We start from the raw sequence: 26,880 nt of genomic DNA, 5'->3' as shown, positions 1-26,880 counted from the left end.
TCAGACTTTGTTTTTCAATCTTTGGGAATAGATGGTTAAAGAGCCATATAGTTTTCTCTAGTTTTTTCCTCCAGTTCATTTAATTTATTTAGACAAATCTCCTTTATCTCGAGGTTCATTAAGACGATAGACAAGGATTGGTGCTGACCATGAATCTTATATGCTTAGAGAGAGTGTACAACTAAGGCTGCTGCTGGAAGAGGTGTTAGTGGGGCCAGCAGGGGGCGCTCACCCTGCGGTCCATGTGGGTCCTATGCCCCAGTATAGTGATGGGGACACTAGACTGTAAACAGGCGCTGTCCTTCGGATGAGACGTAAAACCGAGGTCCTGACTCTCTGTGGTCATTAAAAATCCCAGGGCGCTTCTCGAAAAAGAGTAGGGGTGTAACCCCGGTGTACTGGCCAAAATTTCCAATTGGCCCTTACCAATCATGGCCTCCTAATAATCCCCCTCTATGAATTGGCTTCATTACTCTGCTCTCCTCCCCACTGATGGCTGATGTGTGGTGAGCGTTCTGGTGCACTATGGCTGCCGTCGCATCATCCAGGTGGGGCTGCACATTGGTGGTGGTGGAGGGGCGCTTTGAGTGGAGTGTCCAGAAAAGCGCTATATAAGTGTAAGAAATTCTTATTATTATTAATTATTACTTGCTGAATGTTTCGTCTCATCTCACAGGAAATGTTCTAATTACTCCCCCCTCCCTGCTGGGAAGTTTTTTTCTTTTTGGGAACAGAGCAGAGCAAACTGCAACATGTATGAGCTGGGATTAAACAATGTTTCTATATACTTCTGTCCTTATTCGTTAGTCATTGTGAGCTGTTTTAATTGAGAGGTGATCAGTACTTGTCTAGTTTGTGATTATAGCAAGTAGGAGTCATTGTCTTGATGGTCACTCATTCAGTAAGAGAGAGGAGCTGCTGCCCTGAGCTCAGTCCCTGGTCCTATATAATCCCCACTCCACTGTGTCATCAGGACAGAGGGAGTCTCTACAGCAGAACACACAGACGTGGTCCAGTTGGGTTGTGCTCTAACCTGTATTTCTCTCTCTCTTTCACATGGTCCTGCTCTGTCCACCCTGCAGCCTGCAAGACCAGTTTTCTTGGCATATAAATGAAAGTTAATATTATGTTTTTGTATTATCTTGCCTAGCAGCAGCATGTAGAGAGAGAACAATATTGGTCCCAGCACTGATCCCTGTGGTACCCCAAATTGAACTGGTGACATTGATGAAGTAGTACTTATTAGATATTTGAACATAAGGAAAACGATTACTTAAATATGAAGTAATCCTCATCTATGAATTGGCTTCATTACTCTGCTCTCCTCCCCACTGAGAGCTGGTGTGTGGTGAGCGTTCTGGCACACTAGGCTGCTGTCACATAATCCAGGTGGAGCTCCACATTGGGGGTGGTGTAGGGGATCCCCATTACTTATAAAGCGCTTTGAGTGGAGTGTCCAGAAAAGCGTTATATAAGTGTAATTATTAAATATAGAATCGCGTATCTAAAGAAATTAATAACAATATTAATTTAAAGATCTAAATATATTGTAACGCATACAGCCGACATTGCAGGTTGTGCGAGCCGGCTTACCACCGCAGTGACGTCACCGCCCTTCCCTGTGAAGAGCGGGGTCCTATTCAGCTGGGCTGAGGGGAGATCTCCCTTTAGCTCAGCTGGCAGTGACGTTGGAGCCCCAGGTTTGAGGCCCCAGCTGATTACTGTATTCCACTTTCTTTGTAACAAGGTCCATGATCTTGACATGCAGGTGTGCAGGTCTGAAGTAGAGTTAACAGCTTCAGATCTAAAAGGTTATTAATAATATCTTCAGTGTCGCATTAACATTGGAATGTTCTTCCAAGTGTAAAAAGAGGCAAAACTCAACGTGTCTCCTCTATAGATTTTCAGTTTACAGACCATCCAAGATTATTTATGAATAATGTCTTCTGTATCGCAATAAAACTGGAACACTTTTCACAGGTGTAAATCCACCTATTTTCTAACCGCTTTATCCAGGACAGGTAACAGTTTCACAGCTCACCCTTCCCTCTGCCTGTCTGACCTGTTCCCATTTTTAACCATTCTGTACCCAAGTGGCAGCGGGTGAGAAAAGAGACAGAAAAAGGTGAATCCTGTTTTTTTAATGGTCTGTTGCTAAAATCCTGCTTAACTAAAAATTAAACACAAGAAGAGTATTATTGGACAATGTTGTGAGGCTCTGGTGGAATTTCTCTGTAAACTGAAGAGTTATAGAGGAGATATGTTGTGTATCACCTCTTTTTACACTTGTAAAAAAAACATTCCAAAGTTAATGCGACACGGAGGATATAATTAATAATGTAGTGCTTTCGGGCTCACGTGGGTTTGTGCCCTACACCCTGCAGGACCGCTGTGTACATACAGTACATTCACAATGCAAGAAATACTGCTCAATACGAGTTTGTGCGAACAACCCGCATAGGTGCTATTTAGAAATATATAGTGTAGTATTTCCGGGTTCAGCGAGGACGGGCACCGTGTGTTTGAATCACTTTTACTGAAAAACGGTGCTTTTATTTTTCGGCACAGCCAACTGGCCCGAGCCACACAGACACCAGTCAGCCTCAGGACAGCACTGCTAGAGCACCACAACTCAGACTCAAGCACATCACAGCACAACACACACAACACACAACCAGCCTCAGGACAGCACTGCTAGAGCACCACAACTCAGACTCAAGCACATCACAGCACAACACACACAACACACAACCAGCCTCAGGACAGCACTGCTAGAGCACCACAACCCAGACTCCACCACATCACAGCACAACACACACAACACACAACCAGCCTCAGGACAGCACTGCTAGAGCACCACAACTCAGACTCAAGCACATCACAGCACAACACACACAACACACAACCAGCCTCAGGACAGCACTGCTAGAGCACCACAACTCAGACTCAAGCACATCACAGCACAACACACACAACACACAACCAGCCTCAGGACAGCACTGCTAGAGCACCACAACTCAGACTCAAGCACATCACAGCACAACACACACAACACACAACCAGCCTCAGGACAGCACTGCTAGAGCACCACAACTCAGACTCAACCACATCACAGCACAACACACACAACACACAACCAGCCTCAGGACAGCACTGCTAGAGCACCACAACTCAGACTCAAGCACATCACAGCACAACACACACAACACACAACCAGCCTCAGGACAGCACTGCTAGAGCACCACAACTCAGACTCAAGCACATCACAGCACAACACACAACCAGCCTCAGGACAGCACTGCTAGAGCACCACAACTCAGACTCAAGCACATCACAGCACAACACACACAGCACACAACCAGCCTCAGGACAGCACTGCTAGAGCACCACAACTCAGACTCAAGCACATCACAGCACAACACACACAACACACAACCAGCCTCAGGACAGCACTGCTAGAGCACCACAACTCAGACTCAAGCACATCACAGCACAACACACACAACACACAACCAGCCTCAGGACAGCACTGCTAGAGCACCACAACTCAGACTCAAGCACATCACAGCACAACACACACAACACACAACCAGCCTCAGGACAGCACTGCTAGAGCACCACAACTCAGACTCAAGCACATCACAGCACAGATCACACAGCAATATCTCACACACTGGGACACACACACACACAAACACCACATAAACTGGAATGCTACAGAACCCTAAACAGACAATACACACTAGCCGAATATTTGACCAAGATAAAAAATAACGAACAGAAACAGACCCTGACAAAGTACAGGCTCAGTGACCACAGCCTGGCCAGAGAAACTCTCTATTATACTATCATAAAATTAACATGAAACAAAACAAAAAAAATCTACAGACATATTACAGACATTTACAACAAAGACATATCATAAAATATTTACATATACTGTAATTTACATTTTGACAGAGCGCCCTACGTTACAAACTCCAAGCGTGTAATTTTGTCTGTTGCTACAATATCGACAGCAATGTAGTTAAACGGAACGTGTCAAAATGGTTCATCGAGTTAACAGTCTGGGTGTGGTGAGTTTTGACCGTTTCCTGCCAGTCTTGGGCGAAAGGAACCTGTCTTTCATTGGAAGGCTTGCCTATTCTACTCGTACATGAGAATATAGGCGGGGGAGGAAAAGTGCACGTGGTCGTTTTTTCACTGACAAAGTTGTGTTGTGGTAACACAAACTCTGCTTAACAGAGCCACTTGTAAGAGCAAGGTTACTTTCTGCTAACTAAACCATTTTTTACAGCTTTTAAAGTCAGGCAATATTTGAGTTAGGCAGGAACACGTCATTGTATCTTATTTTTTATTTCATCTTTTAAAATAAATATAAGGTAACCAGCAATCAAATGTCCTGTTTTTTCTTAACACTCGTTTTTCCATACTGCAATTTGAGTCTTTGTGTAAGCTGTTACTTATTTTTACTTCTTAATTAAACATTTGAAACACTTTAATTTTGTAAACGTAACACACATTCTGTACAGAAATAAAATAATGTTTCCTACAGGTGTTAAGCAGATTAGCAGGTTGCTGACAAAATAGTGCACCGTCCAACACTGCCCAGTGATATTACTTCAATATAAACAAGATCTAGTTAGTACCTGGTGCAGTTTTTTTTTAAACTTATTTTGAATTAATCGAATCCCAGGTGTGACTTCATAAAGCCTGAATTACATACTATGTCTATGTCTGCGAAACACCTGATCATCTACTGTAAAGTTTTCAGTGCTTTGTGTATATTCTAATCGCAGTGGGGGCAGGGTGTGTGGGGACAGGTTTAGGCTGCAATTGAGTTGGTGATCTGTATTCTTCACACCTGAAACATTGTTTGCTCTGAAAGCGTTTTCTTCCCTCTTTAGCTGATCTTTTGCTGCCTACGCATGCTTACACAGCTCCCTGAGTGAATTATCAAACTTGACTGAGAAAGCTTTAGAGAACTTTACTTTTTTTTTCAACAAATTGTAAATATGACATTTTCATTGGCGTTATTAATTTTTCACTTAAGTGTATGGAGGAGTGTCAGCTGTCAATAAGAGCAGACCCCCCCCCCCCACCCCCTTAGGCTGGGCAAACGATTTTTTTAATTTGAGAAAAAAAAGATATATACCTCTAGCACTTTAACGTCCTTAATTTTCATTTGCCTTAATTTGTAGACTGAATTTTAGTTTTAGCCTTAAAAAGCTTAAGTCTTCACTATCTTTTGTTTCTTGTCCTACAACTGTTATTATTGATCACCGAATTATTGTACTTGACATGACTTCTTTAATTCACCCTTTCCTGCACAGTTAACAGTGTAAACATGTGATAGTGATATTTTGTGCTCTTGTTGAATGATAAGTGTCGCATAGTTTAAATAGTTTGAGTTTCTTTTGCTGCGATAACGAGCGCAAGTATTCATGGAAAATGGTAATCACTTAACTCACTTAACTTTGAACGTTTTGTGATATTTTGAAATACCAACAAATTCAATATAGTGTCGATAATATTTATTATCTGTAATAACGACAGTAGTAGCAGCAGCTTGAAATTATTCGTTATTAATAAATGACTTAACTCCGAACATGTTGTGATATTTAGAAATATAAAAAATATCAATATAGTGTCCTTAATATTTGCTGTTTTAGTTTTTCAAAGAACTTTTTGTTAAAAGAAAACTCATGGCAACAGCAGGGCTTGAACCGCAGACCCCAGGCATATAAGGCTTAAGCCATCACGCCACAGACGTAATGACGTGGAAAAAAGGGAAACTGAAGCAGACATATCCAAAGACAGTGTACTACTGTGATCATTTGAGCTACAGTACATTAATATAATTATAACATTGTTATTAATTTCTTTAGATATGCGATTCCATATTATATTCCCTATTAATCAAATTCTAAAAGTATGCTTTTGTTTACTCCGATAACGAGCGTATCCACAGAACAGGTTAAAACATTAGGACCTTTCACAAAGTATATAGTCAGAAGGAGCACGTAAAAACGTTTCTAAAATAACCACATGCAAGACTTTGATACTTAAAATGTTTAGGAAGAAAGTAGAATACTGGTGTGTATTTTTTCTTTAATACCAGCCATATACAGTTTACATAATATGTTTATGTTTCGAAATTAATATCGTTTATGACCATTAGATGTGTTATGCTCCTCTTCTTTTTATACTCAGCTACTACAATTTCACTTTAGTTGTAAAATTCCATATAAATATTTCATACCAAGCGGAATAAGATGACCAATGGAGCGGAGCGGTGGCTCTGTGGCTCAGGATCTGTGCTGGGTGCTGGAAGGTTGCCGGTTCAAATCCCGCAGCCGGCAGAGGAATCCTACTCCTTTGGGCCCCTGAGCAAGGCCCTTAACCCCAACTGCTCCAGGGGCGCTGTACAATGGCTGACCCTGCACTCTGACCCCCAGCTTCTCTCCCTGTGTGTCTCACGGTGAGCAAGCTGGGGTCTGTGAAAAGACCTAATGCAAGAAATTGTATAGGGCCAACAAAGTGATCTGATCTGATCTTATCAATGCACCACAAGTGCCCCTGTTGGTCATTTTGGCCAGCCAATCATGTACCGCGGTACAATGCAGTGGCTTGTGGGTAGTTACGTGTGGTACGGGTTTTAAGATAGAAGTATTCACTCTTCCCAGAGTCACAAACTTTATCTAAAATCTAGGAGACACTTCTAAGTCACCTATAGCCATAACAATACCCCCCTCTTAAAAAATTGTCCCCAATAATTGGTTTCATCAAGTGACCTTATGGAGTCGAGAGGTCGTTAACGGGGTGAAGGAAAGGTAGCAGATTTCTGCTTTTACCTGGAGTATATTTCAAGACTTCCAATTTTAAATCCCCCAAGTTAAAGGACTTTACTGACAAAGCTTATAGTGTTTTTCCAACTTGATTTCCCTTAATTATAAGTTTATGTCCAATCAGCAACATTAGGACAATCACTCTGTCTGATATTTTGATTTTTGGCTAGTGGTCTTTGCAAATCAAGAATAAAAACTTTGCATAAAAGTTCCCCAAGTGGACCCAACAAGACTGTACTGAACGGTGGAAGTCAACCTTATTTATGCAATACACACAGATTTCAGCCTCCACTTCCGAGAGCCGATTAATCCCACAAGTGTCGCTCATAAATTTCTGGTGCCTCACTAACCCTGTTCAGTGACAGACCAAAACTGTTTGCAATAGACCACGGCCTTTTCAACTCAGTAAAGACAAACAGAGGTGTCCATTACTCATTATAAAAAAAACACTCCCCTAATCAAAATAAGCTAGATGAGAAGGTCCAGTTTTCCTCAGCAGCACTGGGTTACCGGGAGTGATGCTGCTCTGGCCTGAATCAGTGCCGACATTGTACATGGGAGAAATGGCAGTGAGGCAGATGCTATCTGGAGACAAGACGGATGCTTTGTCCTGCCTGTGCTTCTGCTGCAGTGAGGGGGTGGTTCAGAGATGAGGTCCAGGCTCCCCAATACCTGGCAAGGCTTGTCTGGGGAAGCTGAGCGACCCTTTATGCTGTATGTGTCATTGATGCAGACAGAACAATGGGGGGAGACAAAGAGTTTGTTGGTGCTGCAGGCAGAAAACTGTGTGCTACTGTTGCAGACATTAAGTAAATTGGCAGCACAGATTTCAGAGCTGCTACTCTGCTTTTTAAGTGGATCACCACTCACCCAGTCCTCATTTGTAGCCAGGGTGTCAAAAGGGCTGTGGTTTGGAAGTGACACAGGCTGCTTGCAGGTCACTGCTGTCGGCATAATAATAATAATAATTGCTTACACTTATATAGCGCTTTTCTGGACACGCCACTCAAAGCGCTTTACAGGTAATGGGGATCCCCTCCACCACCAGTGTGCAGCCCCACCTGGATGATGCGACGGCAGCCATAGTGCACCAGAACGCTCCCCACACACCAGCTATCAGTGGGAAGGAGAGCAGAGTGATGAAGCCAATTCATAGAGGGGGATTATTAGGAGGCCATGATTGGTAAGGGCCAACGGGAAATTTGGCCAGGACGCCGGGGTTACACCCCTACTCTTTTTGAGAAACGCCCTGGGATTTTTAATGACCACAGAGAGTCAGGACCTCGGTTTTACGTCTCATCCGAAGGACGGCGCCTGTTTACAGTATAGTGTCCCCCTCGCTATACTGGGGCATTAGGACCCACATGGACCGCAGGGTGAGCACCCCCTGCTGGCCCCACTAACACCTCTCCCAGCAGCAGCCTTAGTTTTTCCCAGGAGGTCTCCCATCCAGGTACTGACCAGGCTCACACCTGCTGAGCTTCAGTGGGCTGCCAGTTGTGAGTTGCAGGGTGATATGGCTGCTAGCTGGGGACATAGGGACCCCAGAGCTTATGCTACTGACACTGCCACAGTCAGCACTGCTGGGGCTCTTCAGTCTCAGGCAGATTGTGGAAGCCAGGAGGAGGAGCAGGAAGCTGAGACTCACTCTCAGGTGTTTCTGTCCCTTTGGTTGTAGAGGGCTGCTGCTGTAGAGCTGGTAGCTGTGTGACTCTGTCTCGAGTGGTGGATCGCTGTCTGCAGTCTTTTGTGCAGTAGAACTTTCCACTGTGGACAGTTCTAGCCCTGACACTTGATCATCCAAAGAAAAGAAAGAGTGTGCTTTTCCGGTGTTAACCTCCTGCCAGTTGTGAACACCAATTATCTCATTTAATTTCTAGCTCTTTTTGCAATGCACTCATAATCTGCAGAAACATGGTGTGGTGTCTCCGGGGGAAAGGTTTACGTAACGGAGATAAATTACTCACACCACACTCTTCTTTCTTAATTTCCGTGAGGTTTTACTCTGTTTTGCCGGTCCGTTTATCTTCCAAATCCAGCCCGTGATCCGTTCTCTCAATCCTTGTTCTATCCGAGTTCCAAAGTCCGTAAAGTAACAAAAATCCGTGCCATATCCAAGCCACAATCCGTAAACCGTAATTCTTCAATCCTTTCGTAACACCAAGCCGATTCCTCTATCTCATCCAAAATACATTCATCTCACAAGCTTCTGCTTCGGTCCACCGCTTCTGGGGCATTTGTATTTTGTTTCCTGATGAGACACATCTGTGTCTCATTGTTTTTCGGAATAGGCCCTTTCCATATGCGGGTCAGCTGGTTTTTCTTGGCGGCCATCTTGCTCAGGTCTAAGTCGAGTGTATTGAGCAGGTCGTTCCTAAAATACCTGTCCTGGATGACCCTTCCCCTGGTCATCTTACAATGGTTGGATGATCCTGTGTTAATGCCATTGTAAATTAAAAGTGAACTGTTTCTCAAATATAAAATCTACCTCTGTAAATTATCACTCCTATAGTACAAAACTGTTTGAAGCAGAGATTCCCATACTGACACCAGCTGTTACAAATCGGGGGTTACAAAACTCAGCAGTTGACCAAGCGGTTGAGTCAATAAATGAAATAATTATTCAAAACCCCCAACATGTACTTGATTTCTAACCATATACTGAAGCGGCTGGTATAACTTGAGGCAGGTGAATTCTTTATTCTCTGGCACAGCTTTCTTGAGTGGACTAATAATCCAGACACACTTGGTTAAATCAAGTATTTATTACAATAAAGTACAGAAGACACAAAACACAACACACAAAGCTACATTATAAAAAAACTTTACTGTTGTTTCTTCTCAAAGGACCCCCAAACCTCAGCAAACATCCTCTCTCCTTTGAAAGTAGAAGTATTTACTCTCCTCAGTGTCAAAAACCTTATCTAAAATCTAAGAGCTTTAGGTGACTTCTAAGTCACCTAAAGCTGTAACAGAGACATTGTCTTCATGGTCTCTCATTCAGTGAGAGAGAGGAGCTGCTGCCCTGAGCTCAGTCCCTGGTCCTATATAATCCCCACTCCACTGTGTCATCAGGACAGAGGGAGTCTCTACAGTAGAACACACAGACGTGGTCCAGTTGGGTTGTGCTCTAACCTGTATTTTTCTCTCTCTCTCTTTCACATGGTCCTGCTCCGTCCACCCTGCAGTCTGATGTAAGTTCTGTTGACATGAGTGTTGTGCTGTCCTGTCCCTGTGTGATGTGTGATATTATTAGTATTAAACACTGAGGTACAGATGTGTGAAACTGTGCTTTTCTAGCTGTGTGCTTGCTGCTCAGGGTTGTGTAGTTTGGGGTGTGATGTGTAAAAGGTGAAGTATTATTCCTGCACAATTCAGGCAGTGTCCTGGGGGAGCGACAGTCTGGGGTGTCAGGTGAGGGCTGGCCAGGCTCTGTTATCTGTGTCTTCAGTGTCAGAGTGGAAAACATCCTCAGGACCAGTTTTCTCTCAGTGTCACAGTGCTGTGTGTCTGTTAGCACTTCCAGTGTCAGTCAGGTTTAGGATATTACAGGAGCCTCCAGTGAACCAGCTCCTGCTCTGGATACAGCTGCTCACACTACCTGACAGGTCAGTTTGAGATTTTAATTTTCATCACCTTGCAAAAGTTGTCCAGTGAGCCCTATACAGTTGCAGAGCTTTCTTGTTTCTCATTATGTGTGTTCAGTCTCAAATCAAATCAAATCAAAGTATATTTATCAAATGCACAGCAACACGGCGTGCAGCAGTAGTTGCTGGCAATGAAATGTCTTTTTCTGCAAACTCACAAAAATTACAAGAATCACAAAAATCACAAAAATCACAAAAACACAAAAAAATCACAAAATTGAGGTTACATTTTTTAAATTGAATAAAACTCAATGTGAGTCGAGCTGCTATGTGTCCATGGTGTGTGCAATATATAGTAGTGCAGTTATGCTGAATACAGTGAAAACTGTATGTCCGTGTAGCCATTACAGGTGATTTGCTAAGGAGCTGCAGGTTGGCTGTTTAGCAGTCTTATTGCCTGGAGGTAGAAGCTGTTCCGTAGTCTGTTGGACTTGGACCGAATGCTTTGGTACTGTTAACCTGACGGTAGGAGGGAAAACAGTTTGTGACTGGGATGACTGGGGTCCTTGAGAATGGACCTGGCCTTCTTCAGACATCTAGCTGAGTAGATCTCCTGGATGTTTGGTAGCTCACAGCTGGTGATGAGCTGCGCTGACTTCACCACCCTCTGCAGTACTTGAGATCCTGTGCGGAGCAGCTCCCACACCAGGCAGTGATGCAGCCACTCAGGATCCTCTCAATAGTGCACCTGTAGAAGCTGGCCTGGATATGTGACGGCATGCCGAACTTCTTTAGCCTGCGGAGAGAGAACAGACGCTGCTGTGCTGTCTTGACCACGGTGTTGGTGTGGTGGGTCCAGGTTAAATCCTCTGAGATGTTAACTCCCAGGAACTTAAAGCTGCTGATGTGGTAAGATGGTGCAGACAGGGAAGGCTGCCATCCTGCAAGCTCCTGTTCGTCCTTGTCAGTCTCTGATGCTCTATGATACTATTATGTGTCATTGAGACAGACTGAGTCTGTATTACAACACAGTGAGCCCTGGTTAGGGTGACAAAATATAGATCATTATGGTAATCCAGTCCACTGGACACACAGTGAGCACTGGTCACTATGAGGACAGATAGACCAGTGTGTACAACCAGTCCACTGGACACACAGTGAGCACTGGTCACTATGAGGACATATAAACCAGTGTGTTAAACCAGTCCACTGGACACACAGTGAGCACTGGTCACTATGAGGACATTGAAGGATGGGAAATTAATCTTTGCATTAGGAAAGTAATATTAGATTGCTCTTATAAAATCATATATGCAGTAGTTGAAGAAACGTTTTCTTTTTGCAGAAATTTACCATGTTTTTTTGGATTTATACCAAGTTAAGACAAGGTGTCAGTTTGTTACATTGAATTCAATAGAAAATGTTTGTGCTTTCTGACCTCAACGAAACTAACATTTACCAATGGTGACCTTGAGGTTTCCATGAGGTGGTAGGTTAGCAACTGACAAGAAATGAAAGTTACTATATGTCTTGTGTGCATATATATGCAGCACACACTGCTTTTCAGAGAAGCGTTTTCTCTTCACCTGTATTTTGAGGGACTTTAGACGTTGAAATAAGGTTTTCCTTTTGGCCATTGTTTCAATTTGAGTTATATTCTGGTTATTCCTGCTCCTCAAAAGGAACCAATCCCAATTTCTAATTCCCAGTCCCAATTTCTCAGACCAGTAATTTAATGTTAGTAACAAAATAAATTCATTGACAGTATAGAAAAATTTGACAAAATCTGAATCAATCGTGAACTTTGTGAAAGTACTGGAAGTCGCCATGGTTTCGCAAACCAGTGGTGTTGCCACAGGCAAGAGCAAGAGTTCCCATGAACTGCAACTTGATGAAGCCCTTTCTGCTCACTAGTCACTGTAATAGACCGGTGTGATGTGATGGATGAGCCAATAAGTACTAAATTTCCTGGTTGTGCAGCAGATATTTCCCTGCAGAACTGTTCCAACATGATCTGCATGTAGAGTTAATAAGTGAGTAGTAATTGTCAGCAAAACCGTCTCAAAGTCGAGAGCAATATTTCTATTGGATTAAAAGAGAGGGAGTCACAAGCCTGCTTGTTTCCAGTGTCACGCTTCACCTCACCAGAAGTTGTGTTGCCTCATTCTGATTCACAGAACATGGCGCTACGCAGACCTGGAAAGTGAGTCTATTTTGTGATGTAAATTGGAGGATTTATACGTTACTGAGCACATTTTACTGTCATTGTGATTTGAAATGCTCTCATCAATGCTGATCCTTTCTAAACCTGAGTTCATGAGGAATGACAACGCCCAAAATCAAAGCGTAACGAACTACTGTGGAGCGAATGTTTGGCTTAACCCGCTTGGCTGAGGGCCGACCTCCTGGCCATAGGACGAGGAGGCCAGGACCCCCAAAAAGATGCAAGCGGGACCCCAAACCACCAATGCAGAGTTTGGACGGGCCTGAAGAAGGAGAGAAGGTGTGATCTGGGTTGTGGCAGCGGTACAACTGTGTTGTGGTTTACTGTAGGGAAGTGGGCTTCTGTTGGCGTAGGCGAGTCGCTTATTATGAGTACGCGTTGAGGTGTTGATGGAAGGGAATTCAAACGAGCGCAGGGTCTAAATGATGAGAAACCATGTAGGCTCTTCGTAGATGGGAAAGGAAATCGCTGCTATTATTGGAATGGGTTAGTGGTACCGGTGTTATCTGGATGGATGCTGGCCTGTGTTTGTAATTGTGACCCCCAAAAGCAGCAATGGAAATTGAAGACTCCTGCACTTGATGCGTGCGGTGGTCAGAAGGAGAGATGGAGGTTGACAGAAGCAACTAGGCCTTTTCTACCCGTTAACTTTGATGAGGGTTTCCTGGACGGATGGAGTGGCAGGCTTGAAGAAAGTGTGGAGGCTTGTCCGGGGGTCCCGGCCCAATGGATGCCCCCCCTCCGGGCAGCTAGGCATTTTTGGATAGCTCCAGACTCCAGCTGTGGTACTGTAGCTCATGGCATTTACGTGTGTGGATGTTACGTGAAGTGAGAGCAGTTCTGGATCCAAGAGGTAGCGGTGTGGAGTGGGAGAAATGATCCCAGTTCTGGATTGGACGTCGGGGATAGAGACTTGAGTCGAGGGGCGTTTGTTGGGTAGGCAGAGGTAGGAGGCTGGGTGGACCCAGGGCCAAGAGGTGGTGGCAGCAGCCACTGAGGATGAGAGGAAGAGAAATGGGCCTGGGATCGGATCGGATCGGATTCCGGGGATAAAACGCGCATGAGATGGGGGAATGAGGCAAGGGACTTACCTGTGCGGACGTCGAGGAGGGTGGCTTTGGTAGGAGCAGAGGACAGAAGGGATGAGACTGAGGCTGGACAGGGGGAGAGGGGTAAAGAGGAGATGAGACAGGGACGTGAAACATAGGGCGACTGGCAGGAGAAATGAACATGGAGCCCGAACTGGATACCATGGATGGGGAAGCGAACGAAGGAGGAGCAGATTGGACATGGAGGGGGGTGGGGATTGAAAGGACAGAGATGAGATGGGGACATGGGACGAAGGACTTACCTGTTGATGAGGTGGTACCAGCGGCGGAAAGGGCGAGAGAAAAAACAAGTCGAGACAGAGACGCGAGACATGGGACTTGCCTGTATGGACACTAAAGAGGTGGTGCCGGTAGTGGCGCGGCCGAACAGACTAGACTCGTGACGGCTGCTGACTGGGCCGGAGGTAGGACGCTGGACAGACCCAGGGCCGAGGAGGTGGCCGCAGTAGCAGCAGAAACGGGAACCCAGGGCTGAATTGAACGCCGGGGATTTGCAAACATGGCAGTGAGTGCGCGTTTGCCGAGAGCAGCCCGTTTTGTTTTAACAGGAGAAGTATCTGGATGTTCAGATGCTAGGTGTTTCGAACGGATGGGTTGGGAATGGCGGGTCCTGGTCTTGGGAAAGGGGTGGCCTTTGATGTGGGGGCCTGGGGGGCCCTGCAGTAGTGCCAGAGTTTAGAGAGGAGGCTGGGTACTCTCCCAGTGTTCGCCCTGGGGCAGGACGTAGTGGTGGCTGTCATGAGTGGTGAGCAGGGCTCCCTGGAGAGGCTGTGTAAGATGGAGGCCAAGGGCGACGGCTGGGTGGGAGACAGTGAACGCCTGTGCGGGTGGTGTCAGCGGAGGGCGCCGGAAAATTTGGAAACGTTTCTTTTAACTGGACTGTCGCAAGCCTTCAGATCGCGGCGTCAGGTCTGTAATGGTGGGAGAAACCGGAGTAAAGGCGACTGCGGTGGTAACGTTCACGTATGAGGCAGGGGCTGCTTAGAGAATTCGCCGCGGAGGAAGGAGAGCTGGATTCGTGGTGAGGCGGGCGATGATTGCAGAATGTGGACTTCAGCGCAGTTGGTATTTATAGTGTTCGGTGGAGAAGGACGAAGGGAGTGATTGCTAATCGCTGACAGGCTGGGGATGATTGAGCGTGGTTGTTGTCATCCCTCCCGAACTCTTATTAAATAAACTCCATGTATAAAAATAGCCTTGCACGTCCCCTTTAAACCAATCCTTCAGTTGGAATCACAGTGGGATCCCCACAGGAAAAAGAGGTTGGATTCTGAGTTAATTTGATTGTAATTAGAAACAGACTGCATGGTGTAGTAAGTTGATCTGCCTTCTTATAGTAAGAGCCTCCCTCCCAGGGGGAATCAGGGCTGGTGAAAACGACTGTAGCAGGACTGGCTTTTGTGAAGGATCTGAGCTGGGACGTCTGACGGTTGTATGAAGGAGGGACAACAGTGTACTTCTGCAAATCCTTTGATTACAGCTGAGACGTTTTGCAGCAGGTCCGGGACCCACAGGCTGGGCCGTGGCTGAGGAAAGGGCGATTGATGTAATTCCATGAGTCCCTGGCAGCCAGGGTGATTGTAAGTCGGTCAGTTGCCTTCACTAGTACCAGGAAATAGTATCATGTGGTTAAAATATTGTTGTTGTTGTTATTAATTATAAAACTTTATATTTAGACACAGCAATGGAATATTGAGATGTGCTAGTTAAAGCCTCTTTGTAAGAACGTGCAGTGGCTTGCTAGTGTTCCCCTTTTAAGGCTACAACTGCAACTGTTCTGATTAGAGTCTGATCCTGATCACTCAAATGCACAGAAGATACTGGCATTAAAAGCAAAATCAACCGCTGCCCTCCTGGGCAAACAGAGGAACGGAGTTGCAGAATTGTTACTCTCACAACGGTAACAGACGCTTGAACCAGACTTAGTCCAGACTGGAGTGGCATGGGGGGAAACACGGACCTGCAAAGGGGCACCTCTCTGGGTTTTTGCTCAAGGGCTGCCCACATGATTACAATACAAATACCAGTGTTGTAACTGTACTGGTCCAGTGCTACCATTCTGATCCATACAATTGAAAGCAGTAGGTTGTATTGAGAAAGGATTGGAGTCTGAAGCAGCGTGCATGAGATAAGCTCCTGGTCAGAGTGTTGTGTGCGATGTGCCCTAGACCATCTGTGTGGCACTGGAAACTTTGTGCTTGTGGAACTCCCACAGCTGGTCTGTAAGGAAAAGTTCAGAGGTGTTTTCATCTCACCACTGGTGGACATCAGCCAGCTTCCCAAAGTCCCAGCAATTCGGAGGGCCTGGGTTCTGAGACACTAGAAAACCCCTTTCTGCCTCTCATCGCTGATGATTCTGACACTGCAAAAAGCAGTTTTAGCTACAGCGTATCGTAATCAAGCCCAAGTATAGTACAGTACATCAGCTGAAGAGGACCACGACGCTGTCGAGGACTTTGCTGCAGGGTCCCAAGGGAACATGGTGGAGTGTTGTGTGGGCAGGGTTGAGTTTTTGCTTTCTAACATGTCTTTATCTTCTGTTTCTTCCCTGTCAAGTGAAATCAAGGGTGAAGAACAACAGGGAGAGAAGAGGGAGAGGAGGGATGCCCACACTCTCGCCACAGTATCGGGGACTGAGGGATGGGAAATTTATCTATGCATTCATGAAGTAATATTAGATTGTTTTTTAAATTCATTGATTTTTAAACTCAGGGGAGCTGTAACTGAAATAAATGTATGTTTTTTATGCAGAAGTTTGTCTTATTTTCTTCACATATATGCTAGATTCAGATCCCTGTCTGTAAGCCCAATTTACAGCTTGAGCAGGTTGTTGGTTAAGTTGAGGGGTCAGTTGCTACACCAATTTAAAACTGGCTGTAGGTTTCTGCCATATAAGGGACACACACAGCTGTGCATTGTAAGTTATATGATCTAATTTGTACCTATTCCACATCTACAGAATGTACATCAAAAACTCTTTTTCAGAAACCTTTTTCTTTTCAGCTGTATTTTGAAAGACCCGTTAACCATTACAGGACAGTAAACTCTGCTGAGCCTCAGTCCTGCTGCCCTGTCCCTCCTTCCTCACTGCAGACACGGCCAGGGCAGATAAAGGCGATTCTCTGTACGTGTGCAGGCCACAGCTGAGAATAACTGCTTCTGATTTAGAGAGAGCTGGGTCTCTTATTGGCTTGAGGAAAGCTGTGGATCCTGGGGAGCAGGTGTACAGAATGTCCTCCAGGCTGCACTATAAACCACAGCGACTGCGATCTTTTCACATCGCCCTCATTGTGGCTGCCAGGGCTTCTGGTCTTCGTAGCCGATGTTGAACACGTGTTCGAACTGCCTCTCGAAGAACCTCCCGAGCTCTTTCCCCATTCTCTTGTAAAAGTATTTCTAATGGGAAACAAGCCATCAGAACAAAAACAGAAGTACACACACGTCTGCCCCCTCCCCCTGGATCTCTGTTCCTGTTCATACTGTAGAGAGAGCAGCTGCTCTGACCTCTGTAGGATCGACACTGTAGAGAGAGCAGCTGCTCTGATCTCTGGAGTGATCAATACTGTAGAGAGAGCAGCTGCTCTGATCTCTGGAGTGATCAATACTGTAGAGAGAGCAGCTGCTCTGACCTCTGTAGGATCGACACTGTAGAGAGAGCAGCCAGTCTATCTTCATAGACGGGCCCTCATCTCTCTACCTTTTACACAGATCTCCATTAGTTCCACAGTGCCATGTTGTTTTGCTCAGGGAAGAAGAACTCTAGACCGTCCCAAATTCTCACCTTGTTGTACTGGACACAGTTCTGGAAGATGAGCCGGACGTCCTGGACGGACTGGCCCACCTGCTGGTACTTCTGCTCCAGGAGCTTCTCCTTGACTTTATCCAGCCACATGGGGCGCTTGATGATCTCACAGTATCTCTTGAGCTTAAGAAAAACAAAGGGATGAAACTAAAATCAAACCAAAAATGATAAATTACAGATTCAGATTCAACTTTCGCTTTCAGATCTATCGATCTGCTCCCATCACTGCTCCTTTCACAGCTCCCATCACTGCTCCTGCTACAGCTCCCTTCACTGCTCCCATCACAGCTCCCATCACTGCTCCTGCTACAGCTCCCTTCACTGCTCCCAACCCTGCTCCCATCACTGCTCCCTTCACTGCTCCCATCGCTGCTCCCATCACTGCTCCTGCTACAGCTCCCTTCACTGCTCCCAACCCTGCTCCCATCGCTGCTCCCATCGCTGCTCCCATCACGGCTCCCATCGCTGCTCCCATCACTGCTCCTGCTACAGCTCCCATCACTGCTCCCTTCACTGCTCCCATTACTGCTCCCATCACTGCTCCTGCTACAGCTCCCATCACTGCTCCCATCACTGCTCCTGCTACAGCTCCCATCACTGCTCCCATCACTGCTCCCTTCACTGCTCCCATCGCTGCTGCAGCTGCTCTGCTGTTGCGGTGAATTGCCTGCTCGTGACCTTTTTTGTCGTCCCGGTCTCCACGGACCTGTGTGTGTGGAGCCGTGTGTGGACCCGTGTGTGTGGAGCTGTGTGTGTGGACCCGTGTTTGTGGAGCTGTGTGTGTGTGGACCCGTGTTTGTGGAGCTGTGCGTGTGTGGACCCGTGCGTGTGGAGCTGTGTGTGTGGACCCGTGTGTGTGGCGTTGTGTGTGGGTTCAGTCTGCTTTTCGGATCCGTGTCTCAGCAAAACTGAAAAGTGCAACACAGCTCCTGTCCTGCGGTCCCTTCAGCGCTTGCAATGTGACGTGCGGCACTGGCTGAAGTTACACAGTCTGTCCACAGGAGGGAGACAGCGCACAGCGTTAGGAATATACGGGCTACCGAGTGAAGTTGTGAGAACTAGGACCTCTTATTCTCAGCCCTCATATTAACTCAGTTCAGAGCGAAGACACCTGTTTTCTCCACTCTGCTGCAGATTCTGCTGTGATTCCTGAAGAAGAGATTCCTGGGAGGGATTGAGGTCTTCATGGGGAGGTGTCGGCGTGCTCATCTAGGATTTACACTAGAATCTGCAGAAAGACCTGAACCCTGACCCAGCCAGCACACAGGGAGTGTCGGGAGGCTCATATGTAGGTGCAGTGTGTGAACTTCCCCCACAGGACAGGGAGGCTCTGGTCTGATGTGGAAAGGGCTGTGGTGTTTGTTTGGGCTTGCCACTGCCTGTAAAGACGGTGCTGGGCTCTCGATTGGAGACTGTGGGATTCACTTCAGGTCGGCTGATTTGAATCAAACCTTTGAGGATGAAATGCGATTCCGGGAGTGAATTGTCACAGCCCTTCTTACTAGGCCTACGTATCCAGGTGGGGCTGCACACTGGTGGTGGTGGAGGGGATCCCCATTACCTGTAAAGCGCTTTGAGTGGAGTGTCCAGAAAAGCGCTATATAAATGTAAGCAATTATTATTATTATTATTATTATTATTATTACTACGTATAAGTACTAAAAAAACAAACAGCTCTGAATGTTTAATTATTCACTCCACCCATCTACTACTTAATTTTGCTGTATGACTCTAAATCCCTTTCCGATATGTGTTTCTCTTGTGGCCTTCCTTGTTGCTTCTGTGCCGCTCTGGTTCTGTTGGGCACCTTTTTAAGCGAAAATTTCAACAATTTTCTTTTCAGCTCCGTCCTTAGGGGAGGAAAAAAAGCACATGACGTCACCATTGTGGACATGCGCGATACAACTTCCGGTGTTGTTGTAGCCTCTTCCGCCGCCATTACAGTGCTGAGCAGTCCAGAGAGTACGGGAGGGGTAAAACTTGTTTTCGGTATCTGTGTTCGAATATGAAAGATTGTAGTAAGTACCTGGAAGGAGGAAGAATAGTCTCCCCAGGTGAAATATCACACCGGTAACTCGGGACTCAAGGTTCGTGGAGGCGGAGATGGCTGAGACCGATTTCTGTGAGTGTTTACTTTCCCGATCCGAGTGAAATATTCAGGTCACGGTTTTGGTTTTAAAACGCCATGACTGCTTGGGGTCAGTTATTTCAACGGTCCAGCACTAATAAACTGTTTATTTTTCTTTCATCGCCTAGTTTGTTAAACGAAAGCGGAGTCTTTTTTCTGATTTTGTAACGCTGTTTTTACCACTATTATACTGTGCGTGACAGGGTCTTAGCTAAGGTACTTTCGGTTTCGGTTTGACCGAGCGAGTTAAAATGATTGACACGGCAAGGAAGTTCTGGGTTAATCTGACGGATGAATGTGTGTCTTCTTTCTCAGCAAAGAAAGATGGCCAGCAGAGAAGAAACAGCTTGGCAGAGCCCCCAGACAGTGAGTATTTAATACTGTCAATATATAAATACTATTAACTTTTTAACTGTGAACCTCAGCTCTACTGTAGATGATTTATTTCAATTGGTGCTTCCAGCAAGGGTTGAAGATTACAGCCACATCTTGACTACTGTCGATGAGATGGGCTGTTTCTTCCAGCTGTATGTTAATGTATAGAAGATGCTTATAAGGTCTTGAAACAGAGGGGGAAGTAGCTCCTGTTGTTGTTTCTGCTTGTTTCCGAGTCCTGCAGTTACTCCTGAATTCTGCTGATGGTTTTACCCACTTTTAGAATGACTGTGTTTCGGTCGCAGTGTCTGGCCTGCGGATAACGGATGAGCTGAGGATCGTGCTGATGGGCAGGACAGGAGCAGGGAAGAGCGCATCAGGAAACACCCTCCTGGGCAGAGAGGAGTTTGAGGTCAAACCTCTTGCTGCTTCTGTGACTAAGGAGTGTTGCAGGAGGAGAGTTGCTGTCAGGAATCAGCACGTTGCTGTAGTCGACACCCCTGGAGTGTTTGACACACATTTCTCCAATCGAGAAATCAGAAGCAAGCTTGTGGAGTGCATCGCGCTGTCGGCCCCAGGAGCCCACGCCTTCCTCCTGGTGATCCAGCTCGGCCATTTCTCTGAGGAGGAGAGAGCTGCAGTGGAGAAGATCCAGGACATCTTCGGAGAGAAGGCAGTGGACTACACCATGGTCCTGTTCACTGGAGGGGACAGGCTGGGAGCAAAGCCGATCGGAGAGTTCATTGAGGGCGCGGGCGAGGGGCTGAAGGAGGTGGTGGAGAGGTGTGGAAACCGCTACCACGTCTTCGACAACGAGAGGATGGACAACCGCGCACAGGTCACCGAGCTGATCCGCAAAATCGAGGACATGGTGCAGGCCAACGGAGGAGACTGCTACACTAACGAGATGTACCAGGAGGTGGAGGCCATGATCAGGAAGAGGGAAGAGGAGCTGAGGCAGGAATACGATCAGCAACTGCGCAAGATAGGGGCGGAGCTACAGGCCAAATACAACAAACAGATTAGTTCACAAGAACAGGTTCAAGAGAGAATGAGGGAAGAGCTGGAAGCCAAAAACAAGAAGATCAGAGAACTTTATGAGGAGAAAATAAAGAGCACCAGGGAAAAAGGAGAAATAAAGATTGAACTTAAACATTTGTGGAAAAAAAATTGGGAGGAGAAGTGCATTGTGCACTGAGTTTCTGAGGTCTTCCTCCAGCCCCTGGAAGCGAGAGAGGGACTCTGGCAGGAGGTGGTGTAAGACTTCAGCTGAGGGCATTGTGGACCAGTCTTCACAGCACAGGTCTGAGCAGCATAATACTGGGTCTGTTCTGTCTCCAGTGCTGCTGTGGACATCTGAGATCTCTGTCAAAACACCCTGCATTTATAATCTTAATCTTTACTTTACAAAGTAATATACTAAGTACTAAGTACTTTACTGAGTAATATGAGAGTGACTTTACATAGCAGCATCTTGTTGGACATTTTCATCCTTACTGAACAGTGCTTACTGTTTCCTGTAAGAGTGTGGGATAGCTTGTGGGATAGCTTGTGCTTTAGCCATACATGTGCGAAATTAGTACTGATTTGCCCCAGTGTTCATGTGGTCGAAAATGTTCTTCAAAGGCCTGTTTTTCTTTTCATTTAAGTCAATGACTAAATGTTCAGGAAATGAATCCATAATGACAGTGATGACTAAATGGCTTTGAATTTTTGTTTGGGTAAATAAGTCGTGATGAAATTACCTGTTTCGCTTAAACTCATATGGAAATGAATTTTGTCACGTGAGGTTCACCGTTGGTGCATTTCCTTTGTCTGGCCGTAACAGGTATAATCCTAGGGCCTCAGCCCTGCTCCTGTGTGAGAATCATAAAGATCGGGGTGTGCCACTCTTTTTTTATCAGTCCTTCATTTCCATCCAGTCTTTTCCACACCTGTGAATCCTTATTGCGGTGTAATTCATCGACGCCCAGATAAATTGCATTGTTCATACACTGAAATAGATTATAGAAAAAAACTAGGGCACTTTGATTAGAGAAAGAAAAGCAGCAGAGACACAAGGAATTCATGTAGTATTCCATGCTTTCAGGTGGAAGTAAAAGATCTGGAGTCTAGCAGTACCTAATAGACAACACGGGCTTGTAAAACTTTACTGAAGATGAATAATAAGTAACTGATAATAAAATGGTTTTTAATCAAGAAAACATGAACGACTGTTAGAACCAGCCTCCTCGATATTCCCGGACAGGGTTTTAATCCCATCTAATTTCCGATAACCATGGCAGGCGTGTGGGAGTGTGACACAGTGTCGTTCCCCCTGTAGGACCCGCTGTCCCCTCTCATGTGCCTCCCCTGTGTGCGTGTCCAAGCCCTGCACTCCCCTCTCATGTGACCGCCTTGTGGGCGTGTCTGAGCCCCACACTCCCCTCTCATCAAAGAAAACCTGAATGGCAGTGATTTCAAACAGCATCTTAACTGCGAGGCACAGAGACCAGGACACGACCTGAATCTTTAAATCACTTTAGCCTTTTTCAAAACATGTGGAGTAGTGTTAGTACTAGTAACAGGAGTAGGGGTATTCTTTCATTTTTTTAAAAAGAAAATCTCTGTTTTGGATGTCGAGGTAATCTTTTCCCTGTTTTGCAGATGTATATAGCACTAATGTCCCTGCATGCCCTGATGATGGTAGATTTTCCCTTTCTGTGAATAAAGTCAGATATTGATTTAGACTTTAGCAATAAAGACAGTTTATTGACAGTTAAGATATGTAATCTGCTTTATGCTCATGTTTCTTGTTTAACACGGTAAGTTAAAAGTTGCCACAGCTATAAGCCTATCCCATTATAGCAGTCGTAATTTTAAATTAAGCAAGACTAAACTTAATATTCCAAGACTAAAAAGAAACAAACTACTTAATTCATTTTAAAAGTGAAGTAAAACCTTTGTGTTTCATTATACAATTTAAACTGCCTGACAAAAATGTGACTAAAACTGCTACTTTCTTAGTAATGTAAAATAAAAAAATCTGTTTCAAAATGTTGCATTCCACCAGGAACAGACTTAAATTTGTAACTGGGAATCTTTACATTCCTGCAGATATTTCTGTGTATTTTGAGAATGGAATCTTTTTTTGTTTTCTTTATAATGGGTGTAAAATTCCACCTACCTCTTCCTTCTTGATATTTACAAATTCTTATACCTGGGTATCGTGCCACTTTCTCTAGAGGTCTATTATCAGTTGTTCCTAAATCAGAGTCTTTGAGTAAATAGTTCACATTTTTTTATTTTAAAAATAAACCTGAAACATTAAAACAAATTTAAACCTTCAACTGCATCATACAGCTCTCTTCTGTCCTTAAGAAAAACGGTAGTATTATCTGCTTGCTGAATTTTTTTAATTTCTCTACCTGAAATGTTTATACCTTTCACAGTGCCACTATAGATATGAAGAGCCAAAGTCTGAGTTACTAATAAAACCAGAAAAGGTGGTATTAGACCTCCTTGTCGATGCCTCTAATCGCACATCTCTGAAACGTCCCTTTGAATAGTCTTCCTGAGTTCCTGCATCCATTGTCAACTTTCTGAAGTGTAGTGACCAAAGCCAAAAAAATCCAAGCATTTGAATTTAAATTTATGTTCTAGTCCGCAACATGTAAAACTATCATGTTTTAATTATACCAATTAATATTTAACTTACTGATCAATTTATATTCTGAATTCTTTTTTTCTAAGCTCTAAAACTATTTTTCTCATCTCCTCGATCTTACTTATACTGCCTTTACTTTTTCTTAATACAGCTCTTCTAGCAAATAAGATCACTTACAGTAACTTTAACAATATCCTCTTCTTTCTTCCTGTTAGAATTGGCTAGCCCTTTACTAATTTTAATAGTGAGTTGACTATTTTAGATTTAATAATTTTCTGATTACTGCAAACAGATTGTTCTGATAAAAGCATTATTGAACAACTTTATCACAATTTAAACTACTATCCTTTAGAAATTAAGCATTTTCCAGGAAGTTCCTATTAAATTTCCAGAAACTTGTGTTTTTAGGTTTCACAGGACTAGATAATTGCTAACACTTCTATAGCGCTTTTCTGGACCCTCCACTCAAAGCGCTTTACAGGTAATGGGGATCCCCTCCACCACCACCAGTGTGCAGCCCCACCTGGATGATGCGACGGCAGCCATAGTGCACCAGAACGCTCACCACACATCAGATGTACAAATTGTCAAAGCAATCCCTTTGTGGTCCGTCAGAACTGCACAACTCATATCGACATCTGGAGTGAGAGTTTTCATACCAGCAACAAATCAGTTCTTGACTGTTTTGACAAATCTGGATAACACCATGAAACAGTTCTTACTCCAGAATTCAAACATCTCCAGATATCGGTTACAAGCAATCCCATACACAATTTTCCAGTTCTTTCGACTCCCCAATAAAATGATCCTTTTGCGTTTACCGTCTAAATTATAATAAGGCACAATATTAAAATCTCCTCCTAGGTCTCTTATTGGCTTGAGGAAAGCTGTGGATCCTGGGGAGCAGGTGTACAGAATGTCCTCCGGGCTGCACTATAAACCACAGCGACTGCGATCTTTTCACATCGCCCTCATTGTGGCTGCCAGGGCTTCTGGTCTTCGTAGCCGATGTTGAACACGTGTTCGAACTGCCTCTCGAAGAACCTCCCGAGCTCTTTCCCCATTCTCTTGTAGAAGTATTTCTAATGGGAAACAAGCCATCAGAACAAAAACAGAAGTACACACACGTCTGCCCCCTCCCCCTGGATCTCTGTTCCTGTTCATACTGTAGAGAGAGCTGCCGCTCTGATCTCTGTAGGATCGACACTGCAGAGAGAGCAGCTGCTCTGATCTCTGTTTATCTTCATAGACGGGCCCTCATCTCTCTACCTTTTACACAGATCTCCATTAGTTCCACAGTGCCATGTTGTTTTGCTCAGAGAAGAAGAACTCTAGACCGTCCCAGGTTCTCACCTTGTTGTACTGGACACAGTTCTGGAAGATGAGCCGGACGTCCTGGACGAACTGGCCCACCTGCTGGTACTTCTGCTCCAGGAGCTTCTCCTTGACTTTATCCAGCCACATGGGGCGCTTGATGATCTCACAGTATCTCTTGAGCTTAAGAAAAACAAAGGGATGAAACTAAAATCAAACCAAAAATGATAAATTACAGATTCAGATTCAACTTTCGCTTTCAGATCTATCAATGCATTGTGAAATCGCATAGCATTTGTGATTTTAAACACAGTTTTGTCTTGTACAGGCTGGTATGTTACAATGGCTTTTATACAGTCATCAGACCTGTATATCTGTCTGTGTAAGTACATGCTGTGGGCTTCTGTGATGTAATTTACTTCTCATTATAATAATTTATCCATAATATCCTTTATCCAGCACGGTAAAATGTATAAAATTATAACCCTTATATTCTGATATCTTATTAAAGTAATGTGTGCACTTGAATTAATGTAATTCCCATTGTAATTATAATTACGTGTTTACGTAATGTGATTAACTACCCCTTATTCTGCTTTTCCCCATGTATAACAGTTAAAAAATATTACTTTTACATACTGATACCTTTACTTAAAGTAATGCCCTGTAATTCCCATTGTACCTGTCTGTTTACTTTACTGCATCCTTTGGGTGTCGCAATCAGCATTTTTTAAAACTGTGGACTGAGAGACTCAACAGCTGGGAGTTAACAGCAGTAGATGCTACTTACACTGCTGGGATTTTTAGTGAAAGGGCCACTGTTTTGCTTGCAGTACAGTCTGAGGAGAAGATACACACATTTCTGCAAAAAAAAAAAGGAAAAAGAGATCAGCATGAATGTCAGATTTCAAACAGATTTCAAAATGTGTGCTTTTTGTCATTGGCTACCTGCCAATACCAAGTCCTGGATTTGGAAATAATAACTGGGGATAACTATATGATTATTGTAATGATAACTTAAATCCCATCTACAGTAACTATCATGAGTTATATTGTAATTTGGAAAGACTTTCACTCTAGGAAGTGATATCAGATCCTTGATCACAGGAACCAGGCGCCAGTACAATCAGTGTGAAAGATCCGTCGAGCCGTGTGCAGTAGGATCAGGACACGAGCCGTACCGCCTGCTGGCTCTGCATCTCCAGCCCCAGCACCTCCGACCTGCTGTGGATCCCAGGCAGGAGCTCCAGGGTTCTGCTGAACTCACACAGTGTGCAGATCCATTCTGCCCTGCAACACAGTACGTTATGTCATTTTAAACAGAGAACAGTGGTTGATATTTTTCTTTCATGTTCTCCCCCTTATTCTGGTGCATTTATTTAACCACTTCTACAAAATCAGGGTGACGGGGGAGCCAGAGTCTATCCCAGCAAGCAACGGGCACAAGGCAGGGTACACCCTGGATAGGACACACACACACACACACACACACACACACACACACACAAGTGAGCCCAGCGTCCAGCGAGGTATCACTATGAACGACTGCGCCACCATGCCACCCTGACAAAGACCAAGCAAATGTTCATCAAGGAAAATTCTGCGCTGGTGTGACTGTGGCAGGGTGCCACGTTTCGCCTGTCTGTCTTTATTTCTCACTCACTGTGGATCCGCCTGTCCGGGGAGGGGCGGCAGGTGACATTCGCCGTGGAAAAGCCGAAAACACTGGTCGCAGCAGAGGAGGTCCCGGCCCTGACCACAGGATTTGCACTCATCCGGTTGGTCTTTCTGCAGAGGCGACAGAATCAGGCGCTGCGTTCAGACCCCGCCCAGAGGAGGCGAGGCCA

General features: G+C 44.9%; 2 protein-coding genes and 1 long non-coding RNA gene across 3 annotated transcripts; 1 reads left to right on the top strand and 2 right to left on the bottom strand.

Moving 5' to 3' along the window:
• The first annotated feature begins 526 nt into the window (after positions 1 to 526).
• Positions 527 to 23,402, top strand: LOC148821552 (GTPase IMAP family member 7-like). The gene is made up of 5 exons (XM_088930918.1): positions 527 to 548; positions 19,090 to 19,177; positions 19,414 to 19,692; positions 20,014 to 20,064; positions 20,379 to 23,402. The coding sequence occupies exons 3-5, from the start codon at positions 19,674 to 19,676 to the stop codon at positions 21,269 to 21,271; spliced, it is 963 nt and encodes a 320-aa protein (XP_088787044.1). The 5' UTR covers positions 527 to 548; positions 19,090 to 19,177; positions 19,414 to 19,673; the 3' UTR covers positions 21,272 to 23,402.
• On the bottom strand, positions 16,560 to 17,429 carry LOC148821553 (uncharacterized). The gene is made up of 2 exons (XR_016093927.1): positions 17,398 to 17,429; positions 16,560 to 17,355 (listed from the first exon to the last, which is right to left on the bottom strand). It is a non-coding gene; the product is annotated as an uncharacterized LOC148821553 (long non-coding RNA).
• Positions 23,337 to 26,848, bottom strand: LOC148821551 (nuclear body protein SP140-like protein). The gene is made up of 5 exons (XM_088930967.1): positions 26,697 to 26,848; positions 26,215 to 26,323; positions 25,824 to 25,895; positions 25,073 to 25,216; positions 23,337 to 24,801 (listed from the first exon to the last, which is right to left on the bottom strand). Exons 2-5 carry the CDS (start codon positions 26,230 to 26,232, stop codon positions 24,691 to 24,693), a joined length of 345 nt encoding a protein of 114 aa, XP_088787093.1. The 5' UTR covers positions 26,233 to 26,323; positions 26,697 to 26,848; the 3' UTR covers positions 23,337 to 24,690.
• Between the last annotated feature and the right edge of the window lie 32 nt (positions 26,849 to 26,880).

The sequence above is a fragment of the Atractosteus spatula genome, chromosome 13 (assembly GCF_055471065.1).
Source record: "Atractosteus spatula isolate fAtrSpa1 chromosome 13, fAtrSpa1.hap1, whole genome shotgun sequence".
Taxonomy (NCBI): domain Eukaryota; kingdom Metazoa; phylum Chordata; class Actinopteri; order Semionotiformes; family Lepisosteidae; genus Atractosteus; species Atractosteus spatula.
The sequence above is the reverse complement of the archived record's forward strand: the minus strand, read 5'-3'. Positions and strand labels throughout refer to the sequence as shown.

Bases quoted from the DNA above. Each gene is read 5' to 3' on its own strand.
- LOC148821552 (XM_088930918.1), top strand. The intron at 20,065-20,378 runs GTGAGTATTTAA...TTTCGGTCGCAG, and splicing joins CTTGGCAGAGCCCCCAGACA to TGTCTGGCCTGCGGATAACG.
- LOC148821551 (XM_088930967.1), bottom strand. The intron at 25,217-25,823 runs GTAAGTAGCATC...GTTTTTCTTAAG, and splicing joins TCACTAAAAATCCCAGCAGT to CTCAAGAGATACTGTGAGAT. The intron at 24,802-25,072 runs GTGAGAACCTGG...GTTTCCCATTAG, and splicing joins ACTGTGTCCAGTACAACAAG to AAATACTTCTACAAGAGAAT.